Source organism: Talpa europaea (assembly GCF_964194135.1).
Source record: "Talpa europaea genome assembly, chromosome: 14".
NCBI lineage: Eukaryota > Metazoa > Chordata > Mammalia > Eulipotyphla > Talpidae > Talpa > Talpa europaea.
Window position 1 is genome coordinate 6,514,460 of NC_140082.1, and position 21,597 is coordinate 6,536,056.

At 51.4% G+C, this 21,597-nt stretch overlaps 1 protein-coding gene across 2 annotated transcripts in view; it reads left to right on the top strand.

The window, feature by feature from the left end:
• The window catches only part of RPH3A (rabphilin 3A), a gene marked incomplete at its 5' end in the record, with an annotated part of 55,057 nt that overhangs the window by 16,095 nt on the left and 17,365 nt on the right, over positions 1-21,597 (top strand). For both annotated transcript variants that reach the window (XM_084253600.1, XM_084253601.1), the window contains 8 exons: positions 11,765-11,894; positions 13,125-13,211; positions 13,759-13,924; positions 16,538-16,576; positions 16,676-16,831; positions 17,709-17,795; positions 19,480-19,548; positions 20,540-20,773. In XM_084253600.1, coding sequence (XP_084109726.1) covers positions 11,765-11,894; positions 13,125-13,211; positions 13,759-13,924; positions 16,538-16,576; positions 16,676-16,831; positions 17,709-17,795; positions 19,480-19,548; positions 20,540-20,773 — 968 coding nt within the window. The remainder of the gene's footprint in view (positions 1-11,764; positions 11,895-13,124; positions 13,212-13,758; positions 13,925-16,537; positions 16,577-16,675; positions 16,832-17,708; positions 17,796-19,479; positions 19,549-20,539; positions 20,774-21,597) is intronic.

Genomic DNA, 21,597 nt, shown 5'->3' on the forward strand with positions numbered 1-21,597 from the left:
GTGCGTCTAGGCGTGTGGCCTCCGCCGAGCTTATGCATTTACAGAACGGGAACCCCAGCAGCCATCCCAGAGGATTGCTGTAGAGAGTAGGGAGTTCCAGGCCCAGGCCCTGGTGATACTTCATGTTGTATAAATGGGAAGAAGAGGAGGAAAAGAGGCCTTTGGAGGGCAGAAGGACGAAAATGCATGCAGGAGAGAAGCCAAGGACATAAGAAGTGTGTGTGATGTGTGTGCAAGAGAGTGACAAGGTGGATGAGGAAGGACAGTGCTAGGGGTGAGGGGAGCATAAATAGGTGGGGTGAGAGGGAGGCCTGGGGAGAGGGGGGTGATGGCCAGAGAAGGGAGAGGGATGATGAATGAGCTGACAGGGGTGAGCCTGCGTGCGTGGGGGTGCTCGGCACAGGGGGGAGCTGGCCCCCAGGAGTAGGGAAGACACTAAGGCCCCTCCAAGACTGGAATCTCTGCTAGGAAATGGAGGGGGTATGGGGGTACCTCCTCCACCCCAGCCTCCTCCCTGGTGTCTTCTGTCAGGACAGCTGTGCCAGCCACTTGCAGCTGCTGTGTCTCCTCAGCCACTTGCTCAGCCGGGGCTGCCAAGGTTCTTGGAGGGAAAACGATGTTGCGAACACGTGGAAGTGGGTGCCTTTGATTTGAGCTCCTGCAGATCCTTCTCCTCAAGGGGAGCTGGGGAGATCGGAGGTGCTGTTCACAAATGCCAAATGCCACCACAGCTTCCTGTGGGGCCCTCGCCGGTGAGGCAGAAGTCTTGAAGGACCTGCTTGTAGGGCTGAGTTTTTATTTGGCTTTTAAAAATATACATCCGGGGAGGGAAGTTATCCAGGCTGGAGTCTGTGAGTGTGTGTGTCTGCATGTGAGTGTGTGCGAGTATGTCTGAGTGTGTGTCTTATATGTGGTGTGTGTGCACGTCACACAACAGTGAGCCTCAGCCTCATGGGAAGGTGGGAAATAGATATTAACATGAACATTTAGAAGCAAGAATTCAACCTCTTTCCTGCATAGCACTTACCACCAACTAACACGTTTTGTATTTTGAACATTCCATCTGATAGTTGTCTGTGGATTATAAGATGCCTGAGGTTGGGCACTTTTGCCTGTTTTCTTCACCCTGGAATCCACCGAGCCTGGTACATAGTAGGTGTGCAGTAAAATATTTGTGGAATGAATAAGTGACATAGCAGAGGATGTAACCCCACTTTCTTTCCACATCTCTTATGGCCAAGAGACTGGAGAGTTTTGGATCTTCCCAGGCAAGGTCCAGATTCCCAGAGGAGATGCCCTGATTGGTTGGCTGATGTCAGGCGCCACCACTGGTCCAGTCAGCTGTGGCAGGAGTGCTGGACCGTGTTGAACAAACTTGACTGGTCTGGGAGTAAAGTGGGGGAGAGTCTGGCTAAGTGGATTCCAACTTGGACATTCTAGAACAGGATATATGGGATCCCTGCCTTGTCCTCCATGACTTGCCATCCAGAAGGACCTGGGTTCAAATTTGAGCTCCGCCACTTACTCCCTATGTGACCTTGGATCAACCACTCTACCTCCCTGAACCTCAGTTTCCCCATCTACAAAATGGGAACAGCACTAGCCCACACTCCTTGGTGAGTGTTTAATCAGCATGCAATGGAGGACAGTGGCGTCTGACCCAGAGAGCTCAGTCAATAAATGCTGGCAATCATTTAGCGGTGAGTTTGCTGAGGAAGCCTAGCTTTGGGCGCTGACCCATGCCTCTGTTCTAGAATTTTGCCCTGAGATTCCTATTTGGCAAGCCCTGGAGTTCTAGCAGACCCTGGGTTCCCCTGAAGGAAATTTGAGAGGCTTCCAGGGAAGCAGGCCCAAATCTGTGGCGACCGCACACCTCTGGGAGCTTTCTGTCCAGTGTCCAGAGTGGGAAGGGCCTGGGAGATGCCAGCTCCGCTGTGCTCAGCTCTCCCTGTAGTCAGCGCTCACTGGTGGCATCGCCAGAGGCGAGCCCCGAGCTGTTGAGTCTTATGAGCTCAAACCTGCCCTCATTCCTGTTCAGCCCCTGCTTCCCTGGCACAGGATCAGAGTGGCGTCAGATGAAAGAGAAAGCAAAGGACGCATCAGATGTGGAGTGAGGCTGAAAATGGAGTGCCACCGGGCCTTGCACTTCAGACCCTAAATCTTTGGGTCTCCCCACATCCAATGAGGCAAGTTAGACTGAATTTCAGGATCTTTCCTGCCCAGACTCCATGGTATTCGGGGTGTCTGGTGGGGAACTCCATACCTTGTTGTTGGCTGCACCTTTTAGCAAACAGGTTCCTTCAAACTGTGTTCAAATTGCAAATAACCAGTGTCCCCTTCCGGATCCAGACACCAGCTCTGTGCCTGCTGAATCTTTCCTTCTATTCCCTGAGTGAAAGCCATCAGGAGAGGTGTGAGATCTCTGTTAAAGAACAGTAAATCATCATCATGAGCATCATTTATTGAGCATTTACTATGTGCCAAGCACTGACCCTAAAATCTCCTATGATTAACTGACTAACTGCTCCTCCTGACTCTACCAGCCTGGTGCTATGACCACCCCCATTTTGCAGGAAACCAAGGCCTGCTGTAGGTCACATAGAACCAAGATCAATGACCCTGTCTGAATGACTCAAAAATTTGCTCTTCACCTATAACAAGTCTTTCTCGAAAACCTGGCTCCAAATTCTTAGACTCGCAGAACATGGAAATTTGGATGGCTCAGGTTTGGAGGGAACGTTTTGGGAGTTGGTAACTGGAGCTGCTCCTGTGCTGGTCCTGTATCTTCCAGCTTTATTAACCCCTTTGTCCCTCCCAAACTGCCAGAACTGGTCTCCAGGTTCTGAGAGGCTAGGGATAATTGCTCTCAGACCTCCCAGGAGGTTCTGCCTCCCTGGAACAATTATGCTAGAATTAGCACCCCAGGGACCCCAAGGTGCTTCGGCAGACCCAGCTGCCTCCCTGGTTGCTTCTGTCCAAGGGAGCATCAAAACCTTTCCTCAACTCTCAGTCCCTCACCCAGCTTCAGCTCTTCAGCATTCCCCATGGGGACTGATGATGGTCAGAAAGCAGACTCATCTGGCAACCTCATTTTGCACTCTCCCTAGTTTTTATTCAAGAGCAAAGTGTGATCTAGGAGTGGGTTTACCAACGTAGGCGAAGGGGAGCAGTGTCATAGCATGTTCTGGACTGGGCCACAATGGGGCCTGCCCAAATGGGTTACATACTTCTTCATCTAATGCGTGTTTTATTAGCATATGAAGTCTCCACTCAGGGACGTGCATGTTAGCATGCTGAGGTTGGTCATTCTCGGTGAGGAATTTTACTGACTGCACATGTGTGTCTTTCAGCCACCCCCTCTCTGGGAAATTGTGAAACAATAATTAGTTTGGACATAGCACTTTTTTTTTAATCTTCAAATAATTTTATTTTTTTTTAATTTTTATATTCCCCATACAATTGCAACCCCCCTGATTTTGACCCCAATTCCTCTTTTCCCCGCCCCCCACCCCCCACAGAGTGTCTCTGGTTCATAGTTGTTTGTTGATTTTGATATTTTCTTTATTATAGTTATTCTTTTTCCTGGTCCCTTATTTAAGTTTTCTAGATTCCTGCGATGAGTGAGACCATCTGGTATTTTTCTTTTTCTTTTTGGCTTATTTCGCTGAGCATGATCCCTTCCAGCGCCATCCATGTTGCTGCAAATTGCATGAGTTTATCTTTTTTGGTTGCTGAGTTATATTCCATGGTGTATATGGACCACATCTTCTTGATCCAGTCATCTATTTTTGGGCATTTGGGTTGTCAAAGTTTAGCTATTGTAAATTATGCTGCTATACACATAGGGGTGCAGGTGCTCTTTGGAATTAATGTTTCTTGGACACAGCACCTTTTACCTAGTTCAGTCTGGTTGGCCAAGTTGTTTAAACAGGATGTGAAGCAGGACCTGCCAACTCGAGATCTAATCCACCTGTTCAAACAAGGTGTTAGATAAAGCAGGGCATTAGGTAGCTCTCATCCTACTTGTAATTTTGCTCACTTCCACTGTCTCACAGGGAAGGAAGGTGTTGATGGGAGCCATCTTTGGAGACTCGACCACATCAGTCTCCAAAACGAGGGGTTAATACCAGGATTCAGAGATATCTCAAGGGATCTGAGGGTAGGAACACAACCTGTACTCATAAAAGTTCTGCTTCTCACCCCGACCATGAGCAAAAGACCCCAGTTGTTAGGGTGCTTCTTAGATTACACCTAATCTTAGTCCTAATTCCAAATTCCCAGGGAAGGAACTCTGATTGGCCCAGCTCACCCACAAAACCCGCTCCTCATCCAATCAGCTGCAGCCCAAGGTGCCTGGCTGGACGCGCTTCTCCCCTATGTGGTAGCCTGTGGAGGGGGATGGACACTTGGGGGTGGCAGAGGATTTTTAGAATGTATTAAATTTGGAAGTAAACATTTGCCTGGGGAAATTGTGATTGTGTTTTTTGTTTTTTCCCCAGTGGTAGGTTCCTCTGAGTCCTTACTCTATTGCTTTCTACCCAGAGCCTCTCAAAGGCTCTTGCGCCCATAGTCCTGTCTGCGGGGGGACAGGCAGCTGGGTGGCTTCCATTTGAGGTCAGCTTCCCGAAACAGATGGGCCCAAAAAGTAATTAGGGTTTGTCATTAACCTTGGTGTCCAGACGCTGTGATGGGGGAGGAAGTGAGTGAGACACGGGGAGACCTGTTGTTGACAGAGTCTGTTGGATTCCTGTCACCACCCCTTACATTTTTGGCACAGAATCTTTCCAAAATGTGGACTGAGAGAGAAGTGACTGATAGCTTTTGGCACTGGGCTCTGTCTGGTCAGTAAGCATCTTTCCTGTGGGCAGGTGAGCTGACAATTAGCCAGGCCACACTCTGCTTTCTCAAGGAGGGCACCCCACTTTTTGGACATAGACTCTTTGACATTCTGTGGAGAGGACTCAGTTGCCTTGGATCATCCTGATATTATACACACATTATTGTCTGTGTCTTGTGCATTTTTTGAGGAAAAAATATTAATAGATTTCATTGGGTTTGGGGTGGGGGGACCCTGAAGCTCCCCATGTTAAGAACTAGTGAGTAGGGCCTCAGTTTTCCTGGAGATTGGATCTGCCTGGTGTCTGTGATAGGAGGAGGGGTTTGAAGGAGCCCCAACAGAGGCACAGAAATGAAACCAAGACTTTGTTCTTCTAAAGATTTATTTTATTTATTTATGCATACAAGAGCTGGGGTGTAGGCCAGAGGTGCAAGGTGGTGAGAAGATTCACTGGAGAAAGAGGGGGAGCTGAACAGGTGGATCTGCTGAAATACACTGCTGAGGGGAGCAGCAGGGAGACAGGAGAGGTCTGCTGCGCCATGTGGGTTGCTCCCTGGCCAGGGATCGAACTTGTGCTGCAGAGGCTGCAGACAGCTTCACAGTGCTGAGAAACTTAACCCCTTGCACCACCAGGAGGCCTGACTTTGTTCTTCTAAAGGAGGTGTCACAGTCTGGGTATCTAGATATGGCCTCCAATTCTGTCTCTGCCACTCCCAAGGTGTGTGCCCTTAGGTAAGTGACATCCCTGCTCTATGCCTCAGTTTCTCTATCTGTAAAATGGGATGAATCATAGACTGGGTCTCACCAGTTGTGTACGCCTTCAAGATAACAATGCACGTAGAGTGCTTACCACCGCCTCTGGCTGCAATTGCTATTGCTGATTGTTCTCAGTGACGGCACCTCCTGGCCGAGCCCTCTGGCTGATTTTCTCTTGGTCCCTTGTCTCCAACTCTGGGGGGTGTGCCCACCCCCTCTCCACATGCTGAGACCAGGCAAGAATCCTCTGCACCCATCCATCAAGGAGAGGGAGTAGGAGCAGCAGCTCCCCAGGTGGTGCCAGGAATAAACAACAGTGAGAATTAATGAGTCTGAAAGGCATCACCCACAAGCCAGGCACGGGGCTTCGTGACACGGCGGCTGTCATTTAAGGACAGGCTCCCGAGGGACCCTGCCATTAGGGCCCCCCCTGGAGCAGCCGTGTCCCGTTCACAGCAGATGGCCCGTCTCGACTTCAGAGAATGCCAAGTTTAATAAACGGAAAGCTAATATCCCCTCCCCTGGCAGTGAGGGGAAGGGAAGAGCAGCCTGATTCCAGAACTGATGGTGTGTTTGTGTGAGTGTGTGTGTGTGTGTGTGTGTGTGTGAGAGAGAGGGGGGGGGAAGCAGAAATGAAGAGATAGACATCACATTTGCTCTCCCATTCTGCTATTTTCATGAACCATATTACCCTCATGATGAATTTATGCTGAGGAAGCTGCCCCGACCCCACCCCCTCAGTACTGGGACCCCAGCTTTTGCCAGGTCCCCCCTCCCTGAGTGTGAGTCCAGGAGCCCTCAGTGCACGCCACGAGGCACCTCCTTCCTGGCTCAGCTGCACATGCATTAGCTTTCCCTCTGCTGTTCTCGGAGACACAGCAGCGAGGCTGCTTGGGGAGCTCAGGAGTGTTTGCCTGAATGTTTCTGAGCCACTTTGGACTCTGAGGGAGGCTGAGCTTGACAAACAAGCATTGTCAGTCTCCCACTGGGCTCCTCCCTGCACCCGCAGCGGGCGGCCACAGGGCTGGGCCCTCGCAAGGGCAGAGCGTGGACAGTGCATGTGCAGGTGTGTTCTACATGCGGTTCTGGTCACACATGAGCCTGATGTGTACACGCCCATGCGGGAGCACACCGACATGTGCCTTTACAGGTGAGTGCTGGTGAGCGTGCACAGGTGTCTGTGAGTGTGTTTTGAGTCTCAATTTCCAGCATTGCAGCCCCTTTAAAGCTTTAGAAAGATGGATATTGTGAGCACAGGAAGAATGTGAGTACAGGGAGTTATGAGAGTCACACATTTCCAGGAGAAATAATTAGCAGCAACCATTACTGTGTTCTGGGCATTTTGTAAACAACCTCTCATTTTATCTTGGCGACAATCTAGGAGGTCAGGACTTTGCTTTCCCTAACTTGCAGATGAAAAATGGAGGCTCAGAGAGATTAAGTCACTTCCTGGGGGTCGCACAGCTAAGAAGGAGCAAAGTCTAAATATGAGCCCAGGCAAGCTCACTCCAGAATTGGCACCCCAGCCCCTGCATCTCAATGCCCCCTCTGTTCTGCAAACACGTGTGCAGTGTGTGTGCATGTGTGTGTGCACATGTGTGTAAGGAGTCCACATGTTCCTGGGGATGAATGTGAGCCCCGGAGAAGGTGAGTGGAACCTCACAGAGGCCGATGGCCATGGCCAGGCAGGAAGAAAGGACCAAGCCTTGCTGCAAACAGGCGAACCCGAGCTGAGTGGGAGCTGAATCAGGCGGAAACAGAAGCTGGGTGCATATGGGGCAGGGGTGCGGGTTGGTGGGCACCATGCCCCCTCCCCAAGAGGCCTCCCTTCTAATCCCCAGGCCCCATGAATAGGTGCCTCTAGTGGCAGAAGGGACTGTGCAGGTGTGATCAAGGCTCTTGAGATGGGTCAATGGTCCTGGAGTATTGGTGGACCCCAAGAAAGGAGGATCCTTATCAGAGGGGGGCAGGGGGGCTAGCCTCACAGCAAGACTGGAAACTGTGAGATGCTGGCTTTGAAGAGGGGGGAGGGGGCACGAGTCAGGAGATGCAGGCAGCTCTAGAAACCAGGAGAGGAGTCTCCCCTGGAGACTCCAGAAAGAACACAGGCCTGGCTGCATCTTTAGCCTGGCTGTTGAGGTGCAGTGCGTGCTGTTTGCGGTCATTTTCACAGCTGCAGTAGGAAACTGACGTGGGCTGACTCCTTGAGGTCTGCTCCCCTGCATGGGGTGCTTTTTGGCCCTCCTGTGAGGGCCAAACCCTGAGTGAGACCCATTCGGGACAGTCCTGTAGATCAAGAGGCCAGGTCCAGTCTCACATGGGGACAAAACCCAGAGATCTGCCTACCTCATTCTGACTGGAGCCCCTGCAGCATCTCACTACTCCGAGGTTCCCACATCAAATGGGGGGGAGGATGAGTCTCTCCTTACAGCTCTTTCATGCTGCCCCATCACTCCTAGATTCAAGATCCTGCATGGAGCACCCCCTGACCACCCTTCCAGCCCACCAGCCACACCAATCATCTCTTCAGTCCTTTGTACATGCTGTTCCCTCTCCCTGCAATGCTTTTCCTTGCCCTCCTTACTGAGTCAGCTCCTCTGCACCCTCAGGTCTCAACTCAATGGTCACTGCCTCTGAGGCCCCCCCGACCGTTCATGTCTGTCTCTGCTGGGTTCTCATAGCTGCCTAGAGTTGGCCTGAAGTACTTATGCTGAGTGTGATTAGGATGGTCATTGAAATCATTTTGAGTCCTCACTAGAATGCTGGCCCCATTAGGCCTTGTCTCTTTGGCTCCCCATTAGGTCCTCACTGTTTGGCACATAATAACTCCTCCATAAATATAGGTCCAATGAATGAATGGCCCATCTGCATCCATTCAGATGGCAAAGTCAGACCAAATTGGGGCTCCTCTTCCCATCACCTCCAGAAGTCATCTGCGGGGCCGCCTTTCTAGGGGTAGCCTGGTATATGGGAGGTGCCCACCCACTTCACCGAGTAGCCAGCAGCTCAGCGGGATGGATGTGTTTCCAGAGCAGCACTCGTAAAGCTAATCGGGCGTGTAAAGACATCGCTAGAGAGTGACGGCCACTTGCAGTGTCCAGCTAAATGGCCACTTAACACACAGACGCGAGGCAGGCAAACCAGCTGCCCTGCAGACGGTGCTTCTTGAAGTCACGGAGGGACCTTCGCTTTCAGAACAGAGGGGGAAATCTTCATGTTTCAGCCTCAGGGTCTGAGACTCCCCAAAGGTTGTCCACAGTGGGAAACTTGAGGTGCAAGTTTAAGCCTTTAAGCCCCCAAATTATAGCCTGGAAAAGGGGAACCCAAAAAACAAGGACTTTTCAAGGTCATTGACTGGAGAAAAGGTAGGATTCAAGCTCGTGTCTCTGAACCCCTGACTCATCTGCTTTCTGTCTTCAAAAATGCACTTTCTGTGAAAATCAAAATCAACAAAAAACTATGAACCAGAGACACTTTTTGGGGGGTGGGGGGTTGGAGGGGAGGGATTGGGGTTAAAATGGGGGGTTGCAATTGTATGGGGAATATAAAAATAAAATCTATTATTTAAAAAAAAATGCACTTTCTCCTCAGACATAAGGGAAAGTTAACGTGTAGAGAAGTGCAGCTACTTGGGCTCTAGGGAAGGGGTTGGCGGAGGCATTCCAGAAGGGAGCAAAAGTTACTCACCATGCCAGCTCCTGGCAGTAATCACTGACTATTTTGGGGTGTCTCTTTCCTCATTATTTTTTTGTCCCCCATGAAGATTTTCAGACAAGCATGTCCCAGACCCAAACTCACATCCTGACCCCGATTCTGCACACTGGTGTTTGGGCCTCCTCCACTTAGCATAACAAGGGGAGGACTTTCTCAGTGACTGGCACTGCTGTTTCCCTGCTTGCTGCAGCCTTTCTCCAAGTACACCAGCACCAGGATCACACCGAAGCCATTTTGGAATGCAGACTCCCAGGCCCCCGGCCCCCAGGCTCACTGCCTGAATGGTGTGGGGGACCTCGAGGCACCATCAATTTGGGGAATGTGCCCCAGGCAGTAGGTCCTCCTGGATCTGCTTGCTGCAATATTGGTATCGGGGCTGAGAAGGTTTCAAGTTGGGGTCCCGTTAGAGCTGGAGTCCCATGAGTTGGGTTCGTTTTATGCTCTGTGGGTGATTGACATGCAGTGAGTTTTGGGAGCATCTTCCATGAGGCACTTGGGGTTCTCCTGCCAAGACCAGCTCTCCTGCCAAACTTCTTTGGGGTGAAGAAGTGGAAATGTTTTATCCCACAATAAAGGCCCATTTGTGACTCGTGGTCTCCCATGACATAATCTTGACCAACCTGCCTGCAAAGTTTTATTTCCAAGCTTAGGCTCTTAGCCTGTTTGGACCCTCCATTTAAGGCCCTAGCATTTGGGGTGACAGGGAAGATTACAAAAGGATGAGCTGCAGGAAATCTGTCCCCCCATCTTCGAGCAGAGAAGGAAGGCCTCCTCATCCCACCCCACATCCTCCTTCTGGCCTGGGCTCCATGCTCAGCAAGGGCCCCTGAGCTAAGCCATCTGTGCCTCCTTCCCACACCTGCAGCAGGGCCATAGAGTAGCGCCTGCCTTCTGGGGTGGGGGTGGGGGCAGCAGAGCTCTCACTCCCCCAGGCATGCAGGATGTGCTGTGCAAGTGGAGGCTGTGCTGCCTTGCTCGGCACTCAGCTGGGCTCCCTCGTGCTGGAGACACATTCGGGGAATGGCCGCCCTTCTTCATTCATGCGCCGACTCAGTCACTCGCTGGGTGACCAGGCCCTGGGGACACAGCAGGGGACAGGACAGACAAGGCTCAGGGGAGTCATGGTCCAGAGGGGCAGCCAGAGATGGACCCCGGATGAGCTGCTTGCTCAGTGCAGGTCACGTCACAAACGCTTGCAGACGTGGCCAGCACCACACAGAGGTGTAGGGCTCTGTCAGGGCAAAGAAAATGGGTGGTCAGAGATGGCTGCTGAGAGGGAGTCAGGGGATCTGAAGATCTGAAGGGTAAGGAAGATGCGGGCCGGAAAGTGTGTGTACGTGTGTGTGTGTGTGTGTGTGTGTGTGTGTGAGAGAGAGAGAGAGAGAGAGAGAGAGAGAGCGCCTGAGAGAGCATATCCTAGGCGTAGGGAACAGAATGTACAAAAGCACTGAGGCCGATGGGAGAACTGGAACTATAAGGAGGCCAGCAGTTAAGGCTACTTGAGCACCAGAATCCTCTGGAAGGTTTGTCAGAATAGATTGCTGGGCCGCACCCCGAGTCTCTGATTCACTGAGTCTAAGGTGGGGCCCAAGAATCTGCATTTCTGACACGTTCCCTGGTGCTGCTGAGCAGGGGGCCTGGTGGTCGCACTTGGAGAACCTCTGGCCTAGGGCGTCGACAGTCGACCAAGGAGGGAGACGCGTCTGGGGTCTCACCTGGGACAGAGGTTTCACGGTGGAGGGGGCAGGGCAGGATCAGATTTGTGCTTAGAACCAGCACCACGCGGCGGTGGGGAGAACGGATGGAGGAAGGCCGTGGGGAGACCGGGGAGGTTTCTCTAGCTACCCAGGAGAGAGAGGACAGTCGCTTGGCTGGGGTCGAAATGGAGAGAAGTGGGTGGATCCCAGGAATGCTAGGGAGGTGGGTGTGATCGGGTGGGTCACTGACGGTCAGGGGAGGAGAGGGATCAAGGAAGGCCCCGGGTTTCTGTCATGAGCAAGGTAGCGGGTGGCAGCACCATTTCCTAGAGTGGGGGCAGATCTGCTGGGCATGGAGTGGAGAGCAGCATGTGATGAGCCCGCAGAAAGCACAGGCTCGAGATGCCCTTGAAGATGCCCTTGGAGATGCCCGTGAAGATGCCATGTAGACAACTAGATCTGGAGCCTGGAGGGAAGTTTTCTGGGAGGCATCACGAGACAGAAGGGACTAGATAAGATTCTTCATCTGAAGTTCATCGCAGTGGGTGGGAGGGCTGGGTCTTTCACCCTTTGGGCTCTGGCATGTCCTGAAAAATGTATCTGAACTTCACGTGCATGTGCCTTTTTCTGGGGAGGGGCCCAACAACCATCAGCGGCACTGAAGGCTCCCTGACTCAAAGATGGCCAAGACCCCCAGCCTTCTCCTGTGGCAGCTGCGGGTGCCCCTGTGGAGTCCTCACATCTCTGCCTCTGCTTACAGGCGCCTGGTGGACCGTCTGGAGAACATGAGGAAGAACGTGGCTGGGGACGGGGTGAACCGGTGCATCCTGTGTGGGGAACAGCTGGGGATGCTGGGCTCCACCTGCGTAGTGTGTGAGGACTGTAAGAAGGTACCGCTGCCCGCCTGCCCACTTCCCTGCTCACCACACACAGATGGGCTGGGTCTTGGCTGTGGCCAGGGGGTTCTGGTCTCAGGATAGAGCTTGGATCCTGAAGGGTGGTGGCCAGAGCATCCTGGGATGCTCCATGCCCAGCTGTTTCCAAGGTGACTCTCATCCTGGTTCCTCCCTCAAGGTTACTCTGACCCTTGGAGCTCAGCTCCATCCAGGATGAACTTGGGACCCTGGGGCAGGACGTGGGCTGTGGCTGAGCCTGCAAATTTGCTGGTGGTGGCTTAGCTTTTCAGGTCATGTGTCAGGCTGAAGCGCGTGCTGGGCATGTGTCTCCACGTGGGTGTCCTGGGAGGGCTTACCCAGCATTGCCTTACGCTGGGCTCTGGCACTGGTGACTTAAAAAGACACTCTCCACACGATTACAACCACCCTGGGCTTTTATTCTCCTGGGGTGTCTCCCTGCTTGCTTTGCCCTTCACCCTCTCCTCAAGCTGTCTGCACCTGGAAGTTCCACGAAGCAGACATGGCTGTCCTTGGGTCTGCCTGATTCCCAAAAAAGAAATAAGGGGAAAAACCTGGCTGGAGATCTCTATGATGTCTCTTGGCATTTCCTGCTTGGAGTCCCAGTTAGCGTTTAGAGTGGAACATTGGGGAAATTTGATCTGTTCCCAAAAAAAACTTGTCTGCTGCGGTCAATCAATAGTGAGAATGTTGGGACCTATTAGGTTTTCCTTTTTGTCTCGCCTGCCAGGGAACTCAGCCAAAGGTACAATGTTCCATCACAGCCTGACATTAATTCAGATGACTCCCTTCTCCTCGAGAAGTTGAATTTGTGGTCCTAGTCTGGGTTGCCTCGGATTCATTTGGGAAGAAAGGAGAAATAAATTAATGGATAAAATGTCTATATGACCTTTCCTTTTTAAAAAAAATATGTCAATCATATCAATCTGGCTGAAAACTCAGACCCCACAGGGCCTCTTAGAGAATCCTTTCCATCAGTGTTTGGGAATGACTCTAGTTCTTGGTATTGGAAATTAAAGCTCCAATTGGAACTTCATTCTAACTGACCTTGGCCCTGGAAGGGAGGTGAGAAAAGGGGAGTCCTAGTTCGTCACATCCACCAGGGAGAAGGGGGCTCCTCACCACCCTCCCCAGCCACTTCCCCAGATCCAGGGCAGCCCAGAACTAGGCCTGTCTGAGTGTGCTCTGGGCTATGTTTGTCCCCAGAACGTCTGCACCAAGTGCGGGGTGGAGACCTCCAACAACCGCCCACATTCCGTGTGGCTCTGCAAAATCTGCATCGAGCAGAGGGAGGTGAGTGGATTGGTCCCAGCTGGCTTCTAGAGCACTCTCCCTTTCTATTTAGTTCCTCCTTCCTGTCCAGGACCAGGGAAATGGGGTAGTGAGGGCTGGAGCATGTGGCCAGGCGTGTGTCTTGAGGGGCTGATAGGGAGGAACCAGGTCAGCAGAGAACATGGTGGGGTAGTCCCCGAGTGTTTGAATGAGTCTCTTTTCTCCTGTTTCTGTGATTTTCATTTTCCTAGAAGTAGGGAGCATACCTCAGTTAAAAGGTGGAAGACTTGGTATCCAGTCTTTGCCCATTCTACTCTGTGACTGGGTGATCTTATACCCATTCATAACCTTTCTGATATCCAAGTTTCTTCATCAAGAGAGTGGATATGCGTAGGCCCTCTCTATTGAGTTTTTGGGGACCTTGTATGACTCAAATAGGAACTGTGTAATGCTACATACTGGTAAGAAATGTGTGCTGGCTACTGAGTCAGTGTGCTGAGGGCACTCATGAAGGAAGGAGCGGTTGTGTTCACTGCCACATCTTCATCCTCTCTCTCTCCTCCTCCAGGTGTGGAAGCGTTCTGGAGCATGGTTCTTCAAGGGCTTCCCCAAACAGGTCCTCCCACAGCCTATGCCTATAAAGAAGGCCAAACCCCAGCAGCCAGTCAGCCAGTCTACAGCCCCCGAGCAGGCCACCCCTGAGCCCAAGCACGCAGTCCGGGCTCCAACACGAGGTAGGGCAAAATGATTTGTCCTTTCAGGACCACGGACAGATCTTAGCTAACAGATCTACCTGGAAGGTGTCCTGTCCCCATGTTTGTTTCTACCCAGCTGGTGGACAGACAACCTCTGGGCTTGTGTCTAGGACTCTGATGTCCCCTTCACGGCTCACCATGAACTTTATCAAGAGGGTGGTACAGGGAACCCTCCAGCAAGGCCAGGCTGCCAAAAGGCTTTGTTATCATCTCAGATGGAATATTTATAGGTACAACAGAGGTGGAGATTAAAATTAGGAATTGAGAAACACCCACCACCAAATCATACTCTGGAACCTGGAAGGAATTTGGTCCTTCCCGGTCCCTGAAATTTCTGCAGTCTACCACCAGAAAAGATGAAACTGAACTAATTAAAAGTGATAAATGAATAGAAAGGAAATTCCTCAATTACCACTACTATGCATCTGATCACCACTATCTAAGTATTCTTATTAATTATTAAAACAACAGTTTAAGGGTAATTGCACAATAATAAGAAGGAAACCAGCAACCACAATGAAAGGACATTTTAATAGAATGAGTCCTCTAGGACTGACCAGATAAAGCCCTCGCAGTATTTTCAATCAATCCTCGGTGATAAAATCTGACCTGAATGACAGTTCTGGAATTGAGCACAGGCGGTAATTCTGAAAGGAAGGTTATAGTCGAAGGTCTCAAGATCTGAAACTCCCAACTTTGTTTCCTAGAAAAGTAACTTCTCTAGACACCCAGTACAGCACCTGGTCCCAAAAGACATCCAACAGATACTTTCTCCCTGACAAGGCATGAGCAACTTCTCCTTGCAGAGAGTGGCCGCATTCTCTGTACACCCTGAATTCCTAGGGAACCCCCTAGTTTCCACAACTAGAGCCCCTTCTTCCTTGTTAAGCATTGTTCTCTTTAGGCTAAGAAGACTGTATAGCATAATTATCAAGGTCTCAGACATCTGAGGCCCAGTATACCTGAATTTGAATTCTAGCTCTGGCCATGTGGACTTGGACTAGTGGCCTGTTCTCTCTGAGACTCTTTCCTCATCTAAAACTGGGGTTAGTGGGGCCTCTCTGGTGGCACAAGGGGTTAAATACCACACTATGAAGCAATACACAGCCTCTGCAACACAAGTTCAATCCCTGGCCAGCCAGGGAGCAACCCACATGGTTCAACAGACCTCTCCTGTCTCGCCCGCTGCTATCTTCAGCAGTGTATTTCAGTCAGTCTGCCCGTTCTGCTCCCCACTCTGTCTCTGGTGACTCCTCCCCGCCCCCCACTTCACATCTCTGGCCTGTGCCCCAGCTCTTGTATACATAAATAAAAAAATCTTTAAAAAAATAAAAAAATAAAAGTGGGGTTAGTAATTCACTAGGTTATTTTGAGGAATAAATAACATACTATATATGAAGTGCTTTGCAGAGTGTAGTGCTTAGAAACATTAGCTAACATTACATAATGTCAGTCGCTTCCACACAGACATGTACATACATAAATGTCAGGATTAGCTTTTCAGGTCAACTCTGATGATATGGTTTTTGTTACCCCATTAGAAAGGAGTAACATCACAAACATTGCATAGTGACCCCTAAAAAATTATTGGTAATAACATTCAGTGCTGGAGAATGCATGTAGGTAGATACTTTATAACTATCACCTCCAAGCTTATGGAAAGTAATATGGGAGGTGAGTTGAAATTTGAAGTGTAAATACCTTTGATCCAGCAAGGCCTCTCTGGGAATACATCTAACAGCAATAAATGTACCAATGTAAAAAGATACTTGAATCAGTCTATTTATAGCCTCATTATCTGTGGCAGCAAAAACACTGGAGAAACCTGAATGTTCATTGATAGGGAAATTGTTGAATGGATTGTAATATATCCACACCATGGTGTGTTAAGCATCTTTGAAGCTGGAATAATGTAAAAGCATATTATATAGAGTTACGGTCCTGGCCTTGATATGTGATTTTGACTTTTTTTTTTAGCAAACATTTACTGAACACCTCCAGTGGAGGGCCAGCTCCAGTTCATGCCCTAGAGATAGAGAGGTGAATGGGACAGACAAATTCCTTGCCCTTGTGTATTTAAAATCCTAGTGGGGGAAGTAAATGCTCAACAAACAGCAAATATAAATATCAATGCATTGTATTGTTGGGTAGTACTAAGTGCTGGGGAGGAAAATGCAGCGTGTAAAGGGGACAGGTAGTCATGAGAAGCTCCATTTTGGCCAGAGAAGGGCAGTGAGAGAAGGTAGTGTTTGGGGAGACATCCAGCTGAGTGATAGAGGGTGCCCAGTGGGAATCGCGGGGCCATCAAGTGCAAAGGGTTGGAGGTTGGAGGCTGCTTACTGAGTCCTGGGGGACATCAGTCCTGGGGAAGAGTACATAGCCAGTGATCCCAGCTGGTTCTTTATAATGCACGCCTTTGTGTTTGTATCTGCAAGGGAGATATAGGAAATTGTAAACACAAGCTACATCCAAGGCGAGGTGGGGAGGAGACTTAATTTTTAAAAAATTTTCTTGGAAGTGGTGGGGGGGGGCCCCTTTGTGAGCTCGCCAGACACCATAAAACAAGTACTCGCCTCATTTTTTTCTCTCCAGGTGACACTGAGGACAGGCGGGGCCTGGGTCAGAAGACAGGTGGGTTCTGCTGACTCTGTCTTCCCCTTGGGAATGGGCTGTTCTTTCTGCTCCCTCCCTCCGGTGCCCTTTCTTCATCACCGCGTGCTTCCCTTCCAGGCCCCGACCCGGCCTCTGCTCCTGGACGAGGCAGCCACGGGCCTCCTGTGCGCAGGGCCTCTGAGGCACGAATGAGCTCATCCAGCCGTGATCCAGAGAGCTGGGACCAAGGCCACGGCGGGGGTGCTGCAGGTGACACCAGCCGGACCCCAGCAGGTGAGAGAGTGGGGCAAAGCCAGACAGCGTCCTGGAGGAGGAGAAGGGAGAGAATGGACAGGACAGTGTTTCCATTTGTTTAGCTGCCCAGTGCTTATTGAGCACCTACTATGGGCCGTGTTCATTCTCACTGCTGGCGCTGGCCCATGGTAGAGGAAAGACAGGGTTCAGAAGCAATTCTGACTCTACCATGATTCCAGTTATAGCCTTTTCTTGCTCAAATGCTATTTGCGATTTCCCTCCTTTCCAAAGAAGCCCCGGGGGGAACATGCCACTGACTCTGAGTGAAGTAAAGATGTTTCTTTCTCACAGGTCCACCCAAGTGCTTTCTTCCCTTGCCAGGTGGCTGCTGCAGTCCATGGAGCAGTCCATGGAGCCTGGCTGAGTCAGCAAGGCCAGGGCAGCACCCATAAGTGGTTTCATCCCAGCAGGGGCCAAACTTTTGGCCTCACTCATGGTGGATTTATTTGGCAAGAGAACCCACTGGCTGGAGCCCTTGGTTCCTGGACTTGGAGAGAAGTGTCTGCTAGCTTGGGAAGAGCTGCCCCAGAACCCTGTGTGTAAGCTCAGAGCAGCTTCATTTCTTACTGTGGAGAGGGAATGAGACCGGCTCTAATGTTAGGGGGTGAATATTCAGGACGCATGAGGACCTCTGGCCTTCTGGGCACAGACCCTGGTAATTCAGAAGGCATTGCCTCGTGTCGGCTGACCAGTAGCAAACTTCTTCATGCTTCCACTGTGTGCAAGTGTGTGCATTAATGTTACATGTGTGCATATGGGTTTGTACATGCACACGTGTGCAGACATGTGTGTATACGTGTGTGCATGTGCATGTGTATGTAACATGACAGACTATTTTCCTTCCTTTTCCCTGCAGGCTTGAGACGGGCCAACTCAGTCCAGGCCCCCAGACCCGGCCCCGCCTCCATGCAGAGCCCAGTGCCTGCACAGCCAGGGCAGTCAGGTAACCTGCTGTTCACCCACCCACTGACCCCTCACTCAGCTGTGACCCCAGTGGCTCCCATCCTCCCATCCTCGCTGGCAGAGCCTGCCAGGCTTTCTGCAAAGCTGTAGCCATACGAATTCTAAGCACTTCTAAGACCCTCACAATGAGTAATCCTTCCGCTGGCAAGCCAAGCGGGGAGTAGGGGAATAGGGGTGCAGAAGGGGAGGCGTTTTCTCCTCCTCCATGCCGGAAGTGACTACTTGACTACTCCTTTCTCGGCGTTTCCCACCTTCAGCAATCGGCATTCCACTTAGACAGCTTTTCCCACACGCTCTTAACACCCACCCTCCTAGTTCCTTAATATTTTTGTTTGAATGGACTCACTATAAAAACATAAGTGAGGGAAGTCGCCGTCACCAGCTCTCTCAGAGAAAGTTTAGGAACATCAGACTTGAATAGAAATGTAGATATTCCCAGAAGGCTATGTGAGATTCAGGGAAAAACAGTGAGCAAGGAGATTAGTAATAAGGGGACAGCGCAACAAATTAGGAGTATATAAAACAATAGAAATAATGCCTACTTGGTGCAGCTAAAAATCTGTGATTTTAAAGGAAGCTTAGAATAGGGACATAAGTCAGAAGCCATCATGCCATCCCAGAAAGAGTGGAGTGTATTCGTTTGCTGCAGCTGCTATAACAGAGTACCACAAAGAACAAAGGATACCTTCAAAGAACAGAAAGTTATTGCCTAAAGTTCCACATGCTGAAAGACCAGAATCAAGGAGTTGGCAGTGCTGGCTCCTCCTGAGTGCCCCAGGCCTGTCTCCTGGCTTCTGGAGGCCTCAGGCCTGGAGATGGTCTCCTCCCTGGGCGCCGTCCTCTCTGTACCTCTTTCTGCATCCAAATGTCTATAAGGACGTAGTCATGTTGGGTTAAGACCCACCCTAATGGCCTCTTCTTGACCATCTTTGATCATCTCAAAGACCCTCTTTCCAAATAAGGTCACAGGGACTGGGGGTTAGGACTTCCACCTCTTTTGGGGAACACAATCTGACCCAATGTAGAGGGAAATTATAAAAATTAATGTGATGAAATGGAACCAGGTAGCCTGCCACTCACCCACCCACCAGCCCCTCACTCACTGTGACCCCAGTGTTCCGGTCCTCTGCAGGGGCTGAGCCCAAAGCCTCTTTTCTCTTGTTAAAAAGAGAAATTCACGAAAGGGAGAGTGGTGTTAAGGACAAAGGAGCACCACGTGAGACTTTCTACGCGATGGAGTGGTCCGTATGGAAGGCACTGATCTCAGTGCACTGACTGTTATTTCGGCCCATCCCAGTTGGCTCGCCCCACACCTGTGCTTCCGGGAGTGCCCACGTGAGGAATCCCGTGCACAGACAGTGACCCTGTGGCCATGGAGGACTCCAAGCCTACACTTGCTGCCAGCTCCGAGCTGGGCTTGCCCGCCTTGTTCATCCATTTCCTAACAGCCAGCGAGACGTGCCCAGCCCCCACTCCCGTTTCACAGAGGAGGGAAGCAGGGAGGCCTGACTCCGTCCTTGCTGACCTCAGAATCCCCCAGTTGGGCCCTTCCTCTGCCCCTGTGGCCCCGGGCCTGTGTCCACGCCCCAGGGGAGAAGGGCGGATCTGAGGGTGACCCTGCCTACTCCGCTCCAGGCCTCCCTCTCTCTCTTTCCCCCTCTCAGGGCCTCCAGGAGGGGGCAGGCCCAGCCCGGCGCCAGCAGGGCGCTTCCCAGACCAGAGACCAGGCAAGTGTTGCCCAAGTGGCCACCTCCCCCCGTCCCCGTGAGAAAGCAGGGGGCTGCCAGATGTTGGCCTGGCCTGCACCCTGAGCCCCAGTCGATTTGCTCTAGGGCGTTTCCCTATTATCAGATCTCTAAAGAGTCCAAGCTGAGGATAGACACGTGGACTATGACACCAAGTATGGTGACTAAGCTCAAGCTGCTGGACCCAAACCCCTGCTCCCAGTCCTAGCTGTGGCCCGGACCAGTCCCTTAGCTTCCTTGAGCCTCAGTTTCTTTATCTTTAAAATGGGAATAACACTAGGACCTACTCCACAGAGTAAGTGGTTGGCTGCCACAAACTGATACATTAAAAAAAAACAACCTCAGGACAGGGCCGGGAAGATACTAACGCTACGCTAAGTGACAGTGACTCTTACAAATGCTGTCTGCATCGTGGTCAGAAGCCGCTGCTACTTACTGCTTCCTACCGAACCAGGCCCTGTGCTGTGCTGCACAAATAGTAGATCGTTTTTAAAACGTTAGCTACCATTCTTTTCATTCCTCCGGGCGTCAGAATTCCCATTTTACAAATGAGGAAACTGAGGCTCAGAGACCAGCCACGTGCCCCAGGTCACAACTGAGATGCAAACTCAGGTTGTCCAGCTCCAGAGCCCACCCTGCTGATCACCCCCACCCCCAACGTGAGGCTGTTTTGCCTGCATCTGAAGCCTTGTGGGACTTGTTATAAAACAGATTCAAAAGCCCCACATTGCAGCCCCTCATTCTGGGTGGGGCCCTGGAACCTGCATTTTAGCACGCTTCCCCAGGTGGCTTTACAAAGGCCCCACCCTTTGTAAATTGCAAGTGATGACCCTCTGTCACAGGGTGATGGGTGCAAGGTACCTGGTATGCACATAGTAGGTGATCATCACTTGTGCTAACCCTGCAGTGGTTGCTGCTGCTAAGATTTGGGGGCCACCTGCCTCCTTCCCGCCCTCCCTCATCTTCCCTGCAGAGGCAGTTCCAAGTGACCCCGGCTATACAGGGGCAGCCGCCCCTGCCCGGGAGGAGAGAACCGGGGGAGTTGGGGGCTACTCGGCAGCTGGAGCCAGAGAGGATAGAGCCGGGCACCCATCTGGCCCCTATTCCCAAGCATCTGTAGCTGCCCCCCAGCCTGCTGCCACCCCTGCCCGCCAGCCCCCACCACCGGAGGAAGAGGAGGAGGAAGCCAACAGCTATGACTCGGATGAAGCAAGTAGGTGGCACCTTTTGAGAGTGTCTGGAAGTTTCACTTCAAGGGTTGCCCCCGAAGAAACGGGAATGGTCCCAGGGACAGCCTGGTGTACCCCCAGACCCCATGCATTAACTGAGTTCTTTAAAGATGAGGTGCTCTGTGTGTGTGTGTGTGTGTGCACGCGCAGCAAAATGGCAAAATACACAGAATATCAGCGTTTCCATCTGAACTGTTTTAAAGACTGCAGCACAGCTGCGTTCCCATGCCCCGCCCAGGGGTTCACAGGTTGATCAGAGAAACATCATATATATGAATATGCATTTTAACAGCTTCCCAAACTCATTCATGTGTGTCATCCACGTGTAGTTTTTTAACCATGTTTTAAATATTACCAGACATTCCCTCTTGTGTCTGTTCATTCGGTGATTTATGAGGGGCCTGCCCCGTGCCTCTGCCGCTCCCCCTCCTGTCCCACACTCCGGCCTGCAGCGCTGCGCCTGGGTGTGCTGGGAGCAGAGGGAGCTGTGGGGTGACCGGGTGACCGTGGTGAGCTGGAGGGAGGCATGCAAGGGTCAGTGCGGGGTTGGGGTGTTCCGATCCTTGGATGGTCGGGAGACGGGAGCCTCTCAGGAGTGGACCAGTGGCTGTCCAGGGGGCCCGGCGTGGCCTGGCATGGCCCCCTCCTCCTGTAAAATGGGAAGCAGGATACGGCCCCCAAGCAGGGCTGGGCGAGGGTGAACTGAAGCGCTTCCTTGGGAGGTCACGGTTCCCAGAAGGCACGCGTATCCAGGGGCAGTTGTCACGAAGCCATCGCACATCACGATTACGGAGGTCAAGCTCGCGGA